The sequence below is a fragment of the Danio aesculapii genome, chromosome 11, assembly GCF_903798145.1.
Source record: "Danio aesculapii chromosome 11, fDanAes4.1, whole genome shotgun sequence".
Classification (NCBI taxonomy): Eukaryota; Metazoa; Chordata; class Actinopteri; order Cypriniformes; family Danionidae; genus Danio; species Danio aesculapii.
The window spans coordinates 44,504,345-44,514,881 of NC_079445.1; the positions used below are offsets into that span (position 1 = coordinate 44,504,345).

The window sequence follows — 10,537 nt, forward strand, 5'->3', positions numbered from 1 at the left end:
TTGAAACACCATAACATCACACTAAAACACTTAGCAACACACCAATAGTACTTGGAACACATTAGCAACACACTAAAAACACTTGGAACACCATAGCAACACACTAAAAACACTTGGAACACCATAGCAACTCACTAAAACACTTGGAACACCATAGCAACTCACTAAAAACACTTGGAACCCCATAGCAGCACACTAAAAACCCTTGAAACACCATAACATCACACTAAAAACATCATAGCAACACACCAATAGTACTTGGAACACATTAGCAACTCACTAAAAACACTTGGAACACCATAGTAACATACTAAAACACTTGGAACACCATAGCAACTCACTAAAAACACTTGGAACACCATAGCAACACCCTAAAAACACTTGGAACCCCATAGCAGCACACTAAAAACACTTGGAACACATTAGCAACTCACTAAAAACACTTGGAACACCATAGTAACATACTAAAACACTTGGAACACCATAGCAACTCACTAAAAACACTTGGAACACATTAGCAACACCCTAAAAACACTTGGAACACCATAGCAATACACTAAAAACACTTGGAACACTATAGCATTACACTAAAAACACTTGGTACACCATAGCATTACACTAAAAACACTTGGAACACCATAGCAGCACAATAAAACACACTACAAACTCTTAAAGCCAACACACCTAGGACACCATAGCAACTCACAAAAAGAACACATGGATCACCATAGAAACCTTGTTGGAATGCATTAGTCAGCAACAAGCTGTGAATGAACCAGCACACCAATCAATGTATTTATTAACACAAACATTTACAAAAGCTTTCTTTAACAGAACCATGCATATTTTTGGTTGTATATTTTCTTAGTAAGCTCCAGACCTGAACTGACCTCTTACTGCACACTGACCTGAATATAGTGTGGGTGGACAAATATTAGATTAGAAGACCTGCAGAATTCTGTAATACAATTGGCCGATGCCTCTATAATGACCCTCATACAACTTACATCACGTCATACTTTTGCACAATCTAATGAAGATGCTGAATTACTACCACCGACCGTCTCACCCTGAACTCGGAAATATGAACAATCTGACTTTCAAAGACATTTTTAAGTATTAAAAAAATCCATTGTATATCAACAAAAACATACCAAACGTCATTTAAGCATCATATAGAAAAATGAGTCAGCAATATCACAGCTTTCCGAGAAACCCAATTGAAGTATGACCGCCAGATCACCGTTTAGGTGTATCCCACCGGGACTGCCGTGACGCAGGACAGACGTTGAGGGATCTTGAGCAAAGTGAATAATCAGGTGTATAAAAGCAAGCGGTCAGGAGAGAGACACACAGACAGTCTGAACTGAGCTGAGGAAACTATTCTTCATCCCAACAGGTGTCAGCGGGCAGAGATCATATACCAACCACACAACTTGACTGTAAGTAAAGCTAATTTCAATATTTGTATATAAATGCTAACTTTTTTGCATGATTAAATGCACATATTGTCAAGTAAATATATCAAATAGATGTGTATTGTTATGTGAGAAACTAGATGGGATGTTTGTAATTCTTTTAAAGAATTTATTTGTCGTTAAAATGAACTAAAAATGTGATAAAAAAAATCAATTGCATTGTAATTTTCACTTGCATTTTATATCATGGAAAATCTTAATTCAATTCATGTTTATTTATAGCGCTTTTATGATGTAGATTGTGTCAAAGCAGCTTAACAAAGAAGTTCTAGTAAACTGACACTGCGTCAGTCCATTTAATTCCTCAGTCGTAACTTGTGTTTAATTTTGTGCTGTGCTTAAAGGAAGGTCTTATTCTCGGAGAGAGTGTAGGAGAGGAGAACTGCAGGATCACAGACTCCCAAATTGATCACATTCAGTTTGAACACACTTTAATACTGGGGATTAAAACAAAATAAGCTCATACAATAAATTAATGGATAGAATAAAGTTATAAGTGTGTGTTTTTTACACAAATATATTCTTAATCAAGATTAACAGCGCCTCTTTATCAGACATGCGCTTTATTTTCTAATCTAAAATCTCGACATTGTTAAAAAGTCAAATAAAATATTAGTTTATAAAATGAATCAAATTATTTTATTTCATATAGACATTGATATAAATGTTATCATTACAATTATTATATAATATTTGTAAATTATTTAAATTATAATTATGTAAATTATTTGTAAATTATACATAATTTATTTTTTCTTAAAAAAAATGTTTGTTTTTTTTCCACAAATACTTATAACGCAATGTTTTTTGAGAAACTACATGGGTATAAATGCATTTGTTATATCTTAAAACATACTGAAAAAGCTATATTACAATGACTAGTGTGCATACAATTCATTTCCCTTGCACTTTTATATACTTTAATCTAAAATCTTGACAAATGAATAGCACAAGAAGACAAAAGAAGCTCATACAGTCATACAGAATTATTTGCCCTCTTGTGAATTTCTTTAAAATATTTCCCAAATGATTTTTAACAGATTCAGGAATTTTTCACAGTATTTCCTATAATATTTTTTCTTCTGGAGAAAGTCTTATTTGTTTTATTTCGGCTAGAATAAAAGCTGTTTTAAATTATTTAAAGCCATTTTAAGGTCAATATTATTAGCCTCCTTAAGCATATGTGCTTCGATTGTCTGCAGAACTAGCTGCTATGTTTAGAAATGTGTTGAAAATCTACTTTCTGTTAAACAGAAATTGGGGGAAAAATATACAGTGGGGGCTAATAATTCAGGAGGACAAATAATTCTGACTTCAGTTCCAAGTGCCAGTCATGCAAAAAAGACAACACACACATTGAAAGAAAGCACAAGTCAGTGTGAGTCTCAAGTCTAATGCAGATGTTTTTTCCTGACCTGTTTTGAAGATCTGCTGAAGCCATGAGTTCTCTGAGCAGCTGTCAGACGCTCCTGCTGATGGCCGTCTGCTGTGTTTTCTGCTGCAGGACTCTTGCACTGCCTGCCATCTCTGCATACCCTGACATCAGGTGAGACACAAAACACAATTAATAAACTGCTGTTATCTGTCACTAAATGCTTTAATCAAACCCAATGCTTTAATCAAATGCTAACTCAAATTTCAGTGGTCACATACAGAGTCATGCACAGTACGATATGCAGTGAAATGCTTACACAACCACACCTTAAAAATAACAACAACAATAATATCAAAAATAAAAATAATCAGAAGAATTTGAGGAAATGGAAGTTATGCAATAGAAAATAAAAGCAATAAACTATTTAAAGGTTTCCAATATAGAGTATGTGCTTATAGAATAAAAAGTATAAAGCATAAAAATATAAAAGAGCTATCTGTACAAAGAGAACCAGAAGTGTTTCTGACGAAGTGCCTGGTGCATTAAAGAGGGAGTATATCCCATAGTCAAAATGCACGCACAGTACTTGTATGATATTACAGGTCTAAGACAAGAAAAAAAAAAGTGTTTTCAAGCATCCAAACAATAAACATGATGCAAATGAGGTTATTTTTTAATCCAATGTCTTTTGTATATTAGAATATAGAGCTGTTTCAGTTTTTGATCCTAAGCTGCTTGCTTTTATCCATCAGCTCATCACATACTGTATCCTCTTTTAAAATCATTAAATCATATTATGGTCACATTTTGCAATAAGGCCTGTTAATGTTAGTTAATGTATTCACTAACATGAACTTATAATTTAAAATACTTATACAGCATTTATTAATCATAGTTCAACATTTACTAATGCATTATTACAATATTAATTAATGCTTGTTAACATTAATGCACTGTGAGTTAACAATGAACAACTTTATTTTCATTAACTGATGTTGACTAACATGAATAAATACTGTAATAAATGTACTCCTCATTGGTTTTCATGTCAGTAAATGCATTAATTAAAATGAACAAATGCAACCTTATTGTAAAGTGTGACCCATTTTTTCTTTTCTCAGGCTTTTATTTAGCTTTATAGCACTTCTGTGTTGTATTCTGGTTTCCTGTTTGGTGATGTTTTTGCATATCTTCTACACTTTTTGTTTTCACATGTTCCAAATGTTTTGATGCCTTCTTGATTTATACTTTTGATGTTTGGCTATTCAGCACTTTGGTCAGCGCTTGATGCTTTTGAGGTGCTCCAACAAAAAATATATATTGACCTTGATTTTGTCCAGTTTAATTTAATTTCTAAAGCACACAATATTTTTTTGTGATCCTATAAATACAGATTTATGCACAGTGCATTAAAAAAATAAAACTAATATTACCCAGAATAACTAAATGTGAAGTAAATCATTTCAAATGAAACCCATTTTATCAGAGGTTCCCTTTGACATTTGAACTAAGGGGGCTAATAATATTGACTTTAAAATGGTTTTTAATTTTGAATAATTTTGACAATGTACAAAAATACACAGCAAATACCGCTACACTCTCAGAAATAAAGGTACTAGAGCTGTCACTGGGGTGGTACCTTTTCAAAGGGTATACATTTGTAACTAAAGGGTCCTTATTAAAACCTCAAGTGTACATATTATCCTCTTGAATTTTTTAGGTACTAATACATACTTTTAAGGTACCAATATGGACCTTTTAAGTACAAATGTGTACCTCTTGAAAAGGTACCACCCTAGTGACAGCTCTAGTACCTTTATTTCTGAGAGTGTAGGTGTGAAAAATCATAATTCACATGCATGATTTCTGTTTGTCATCTTATTTTCCAGAGCCGGTGCTCTTGAAGACGGAGAGGACGACTGGACAAGAGATCCATCACTACAGGATCTGGAGGCGTATAAACTCCTGTATGAACTCACTAACACCGTTGAGAGGTTTGTGGAAAAAAACACCATTACAACATTAGCAAAGGCTTCAATTTACTCTCTCGTAAAAATATTACTGATCCATTTCCAGAGGAAAGACCCAAGCTGTAAATGTGACGATTATGACAATCTTTTGTGGGGGCAAACAACTTTGAGTTTACGAGAAAGCACTGAAGACCATCTTACGGTAAAATAATGTGTGTTTTTATATGTGTTATTCCTTTTAGACCATCCAGGCACGCTGATGGACTGTTCACGAGCGGATACAGCAAACTGCTCGGCCAGCTGTCTGCTAAAGAATATCTGGAGTCTTTACTGGCCAAGAGAGTCAGGTAAATGACCAACAACCCATCCTGCAAGTAATAACTCAATTCATTTTCTCCACAGAGAAGCTAACAGCAACTGATAAACCTTTAAAGGGACAGTTTAACCAAAAATAAAAATTCTGTAATTAATTTCTCAGCCTCATTAGGGATGGGAATTAGGGCTGAACAATATACCGTTTGAACATCGATATCACAATGTGTGTATCAGCAATAGTCGCAGGATTAGATTACGATTTATTATCATGCATTGAGGTTAAAAGCAGAGATATTATTAAATATTATTTTTATATTATTGTCTACAATTATTTATACAAATATCTCTGTTAGATGATCATGTTATTTTACATTTGATTGTTCAATTTTCTTATTTGAATGCTGTTTGACTCCTCAGGAAACCATAAAGCACTGTTTATTTCACTTTTATTTTTGCTTTTTTTTTTCCTCATATTTATATACGCTTGTAATTTATTACAAAAAGACCTGATCACCCCAGTCAATCTTAATTTATGAAATAGTTTCAAATAAAGCTATTTAAATCAGAGTAAAATCACATTTATATTGCAATATATATTACAGCAAAACAAAATAGTGCAATGATAGAGTTTATCAATATCGTGCAGCCCTGGTGGGTCTTCATAATCCAATCCGATTCCAATTCTGGGCTTCACAACTCAATTACAAAATGATTCCTGAAATACATTTTTTTTCTATTTTTTCAGCTGTGCAAATACATCTTTCTAACTTTACATGTTACCCAAAATTGAGTTTCTATGCTTTGGTTTATGATAGGAGTATATGGGCCCTATCATACACCCGGTGCAATGCGGCCCAAGGCTCGACGCAATTGTTGTTCGCTAGTGTCAGCTCAGCGCAAGAGTCATTTTGACGTTTTGAGCCACGCTGTTTAAATAGCAAACGCATTTGCGCTCATATGTGCGCCCATAGGCGTTCTGATTTAAAAATGAGTGGAGGCGCATTGCAGGCGCGTTGCTATTTTGAGGAACTTAAATAAATCAAAGCTGGTCTATTGTCCAGCACAGAGCGCGTTAGATGTGCGTCTCGCTTACACATTGCTTAATACACACAGGATGTACAGCAATACACAAATATCTTTACAAATTAAAAAGAATTAAAGAATTAAAATATTACAAACATCATTATTTTCTAGCCTACATAAATATAAACACCATACCTTCATGCCTTCTTCATCTCGGGGGGCTTTTTCAGTTTATTCATAACAATTTGCTTTTGTATAATGTTATCATTATTAGCAGTATTATTTATTATATACATATTTATATTTGTTTTATTAAAAACAAGCTTAGATTTGCCCACCTGTCAGGTTTTAGACCATATGGGGCATAGCATGTGTATTTGGATATAACTCAGTTGTTGAACACACTTTGTTATTATTGTTAATTTATTCGTTTGCTGTAAATTAGAACTGAATTTAAAAATAGTTTAAAAAGAAATCTTTGCTCTTAACAAACAAAATTAATTATGTATAGGCTAATGGATGTACGTACAACACGTTTCCCTATCCACGAGAGTGAAAGCGAAAGTAAACAATGAGGAGGCTCATCTCTCATTCTCGCGCTGTAGATGCCCTGTTAAACTGTTTTGTCACTAGTGAAGTGTTCAGTTTTTACACTTACAAAGTCCGCCATGTAAATAGCAAATGCGCTATGGCACGACGCAACTGACTCTTAAAGGGAATGGGAGATGAGATTGGTTTGTTCTCGAAACTCGCCCATAACTCATTAAGAGAATAAGCTCAACCCTGTTAGACCATGCGCCACATGCGCCTTAAAATAGCAAAATTGGATTCTGACACACCCTTAATGCGTTTGGGCCCTGTGCTTTGCATTTTGTGCATGGATCGTCAAAATAGAGCCCTATGCGTGACAGTACTGCCATCTTAAAAAAAATTACATTCAAAGAAGTTAAATTCAAGATGAACTAGCTCTGAATATAAAATTGAAATGCCATATTACAAACAGCAATTATAAAGAACAAACAGTTTAAACAAAGTGCAAATCTGCACCAAATCCTTAAAATTGTCCATCGTTGTCCAAATTGAGCGACTTCAGCAACATACAAACATGCAACACTTATTATTTTTATGTTTCTAGCTAATTTATCTCATTTAAATACAGAATAAACAAAGGTCTCAGGTAACTGAAATGACATGAGGGTTAGGGATGGGAGAAATAATCCATTATTGTATCTTGTATGTACAGTGTGTGCCCCATTGACTTGCATTATAACCACATTTTTTGATTGCGAATGCATTGGTGGTTCTCCCTGTTGGCATTTCTGATGATCATCAGTTGGAACTATTTATCCTTTAGTTAGGTCTGTGCAAAAAGTGTCTGGCTTTTGTATGGAGTTCGGTAAAACAGCACATTATAGTGTGTGAGTGTGTGTGTGTGTGCGCACAAATACACTTTTCTTGAACATTTTACTATAGTCTATAGCAGTGTTTCCCAACCCTGTTCCTGGAGGCACACCAACAGTACATATTTTGGATGTCTCCATTATCTGACCCATTCATTTCATGTTTTGGAGTCTCTTCTGATGTTATGATAAGATGATTGAGGTGTGTTTGATTAGGGAGAGGTTGAAAATGTGGACTGTTGGTGTGCCTTCAGGAACAGCGTTGGGAAACACTGCTCTATAGAGTGCTGAGGTGCTTATTTTATTTTTTACATATCAAGGCAAGTGTGCAAAGGTTTCTCTCACACTCGCACCATATACTCTATATAAAAGCCAGAAACTAAGCCTTTTTTTACCTCCCAACAGGGAAAACAAGCAACATTTAAGAATGCATGATTATATGGCGTCATAGCTTTGCAGTCGAAAATGTGATTATAATGGAAGTCAATGGGGCAGAAACAGCCCCCAACATAACCAATGGGTAGTAAATTTGCCCAGAGTGCATTGTTGAGTATTTGTAAATATTCAAAGCATTTTCCCACAAGGTGTGTCAAAAAAAGTTGTCACCAAATCTCATTACATTTGCTGAAACACAGAGAACGTTAATGAAAACATCCCCAACAGATGTTAAGTTCACACCCTTGTCTCTTTATCTAATTTTTATTTACTTCTATGCTTAATAATTTAATAATGTATAGTTGTGATTCTCCGTATAGCTGGCTGTATTACTTCATTCATTGCTTATGATCCTTTAAAATGTCTTTTTAAAAAATCTCTATGAAAAAAAACACAGAAAAACGGGCATCACTAATGCACTATAGATGGTCAAAATAATTGGCAAACTGAGTGTGTCAAATATCACATGGTAATCGGGTATCTGTTGTGACGCTGATTGAGTTAAGCTTTTAATAATGATGTGCAGTGAGGCATGGTCATATTTCTGTCTGTCTGCTGCAGTGATGAGCTGGGTGTGGAGGAGATGCCTGTGAAACGTCACTCAGACGCCGTCTTTACAGACAACTACAGCCGCTACCGCAAGCAGATGGCGGCCAAGAAATACCTTAACTCAGTTCTGGCAGGAAAACGGAGGTACGGCTCAAACCAAAGGCGAGCATCACTGTTATTGGTGTAATAAAAAAGCTAAGATCTCACATACCTAGACTGAATGAGCCAAAGACTGAAGGAAATAATTAAACACAAATCATTATAGCAACCACACACTGTAGCTATCACTGAGGTCATTAAGAGGTCTTGTGAATTTAAAAGAAGGTTTTTTAGCTGTTAGTATCAGTATGTTAGTTAAGGATATCTATAAGTTAGTGTGCTTCAAATATATATATATATTGTCACTTCTGCCTAAATGGATCAATGTTTTTTTCACATCACCTCATTCTTCCATGTCTTATCAAATCTTCTGACCAATCGTATCTGACATGCCCCGCCCCCTTCTCATTTGATGTGCTTGATCTCAACCACTCTTTCTGGCAGAGCTGTAGAAAAACGAAACACTATTGGTTGTTTTTTAAGGGGGAGGAGCCACTCTATGCCCCACCTTCTCTTCATGTTTCAGTTGAGATCACATCAAACACAGAATAAAAAAATGCTTATTTCAAAGCACTTCACACCTTTAATGGACAGATATTAGGGCTGCACGATATTGGAAACAGCTGATATTGCAATGTTTAGCATTTTTGCGATTTTATATATATATATATATATATATATATATATATATATATATATATATATATATATATATATATATATATATATATATATATCTCGGTATGAATATAATTTCCCCAGAATGGCTTGATTAGCTCTATTTGGAGAAAAAATCTTGAATTTAGATGAATTGGGTTGATTTTGTAAGTGTGTGAATCCTGTAAAAAAATAATAAACAAACTGCAAGCAAGAATAATTATAATAGGGCAAAGAAAAAAGTAAAAGAAGAGTGCTTTATGGTTAACGAAGAGTCAAACAGTATTCAGGTACAGACATTGAATACTGAATTGTAAAATAACACTGAACACTTACAGAAATAAGGATACTAGAGCTGGTCACTGGGGTGGTACCTTTTCAAAAGGTACACATTTGTACCTAAAAGGTCCATATTAATACCTCAAGGGTGCATATTAGTACCTTAAAAGTACACAATTGTTCCTCTTAAAATGTTTAGGTACTAATATATAATTTCAAGGTACCAATATAGACCCTTTAAGTACAAATGTGCACCTTTTGAAAAGGTACCACCCCCCAGTGACAGCTCTCATACCTTTATTTCTGAGAGTGTATAGTCTTCATTGTATTAATTCATTCATTCATTCATTTATTTTCCTTTAGCTTTGTCCCTTTATTAGTCTGGGGATGCCACAGCGGAATGAACCGAAAATTTATCCAGCATATTTTTTACACAGAGAATGCCCTTCCAGCTGCAACCCATCCCTGGGGAACACCCATACTCTCATTCACACACATACACTAAGGACAATTTAGCTTACCCAATTCACCTGTACCGCATGTCTTTGGACTTGTGAGGAAACCCACGCAAACGCGGAGAGAACATGTAAACTCCACACAGAAATGCCAACTGACCCAACCGAGGCTCGACCTTCTTGCTGTGAGGCGACAGCACTACCTACTGCACCACCATGTCGCCACGATTCTATTAATAATACAGTCAAATTATTCTTCATGAAAGTTACAAATGTACATTTTTCTGCCCGATTGCTTTAAACATTCTTGAAATGCCTTTAAAACACATGTAAATGATAACGTTTCCCTCTGTTATGGTTATACTTTGCAATGACTCCACAAATCTTATGTACTCTCAATTGTTGTGCTGATCAACTATAATCCCTCAAAATGGCAGATCCTGCAATGTGACCATTGCGAACGCACACATTGCGATATTGATACTGAAACGATATATTGTGC

General features: G+C 34.8%; 1 protein-coding gene across 2 annotated transcripts in view; it reads left to right on the plus strand.

Annotated features, from left to right (window-relative positions):
- Positions 1–1,340: 1,340 nt before the first annotated feature.
- Positions 1,341–10,537, plus strand: part of vipb (vasoactive intestinal peptide b) — a 10,087-nt gene continuing 890 nt past the window's right edge. Inside the window, exons 1-5 of one of the 2 annotated variants that reach the window (XM_056468405.1) lie at positions 1,341–1,442; positions 2,905–3,024; positions 4,743–4,847; positions 5,066–5,170; positions 8,558–8,707. In XM_056468405.1, coding sequence (XP_056324380.1) covers positions 2,918–3,024; positions 4,743–4,847; positions 5,066–5,170; positions 8,558–8,707 — 467 coding nt within the window. In that variant the 5' untranslated portion in view covers positions 1,341–1,442; positions 2,905–2,917. The remainder of the gene's footprint in view (positions 1,443–2,904; positions 3,025–4,742; positions 4,848–5,065; positions 5,171–8,557; positions 8,708–10,537) is intronic. The other variant, XM_056468406.1, reaches the window with a different exon arrangement.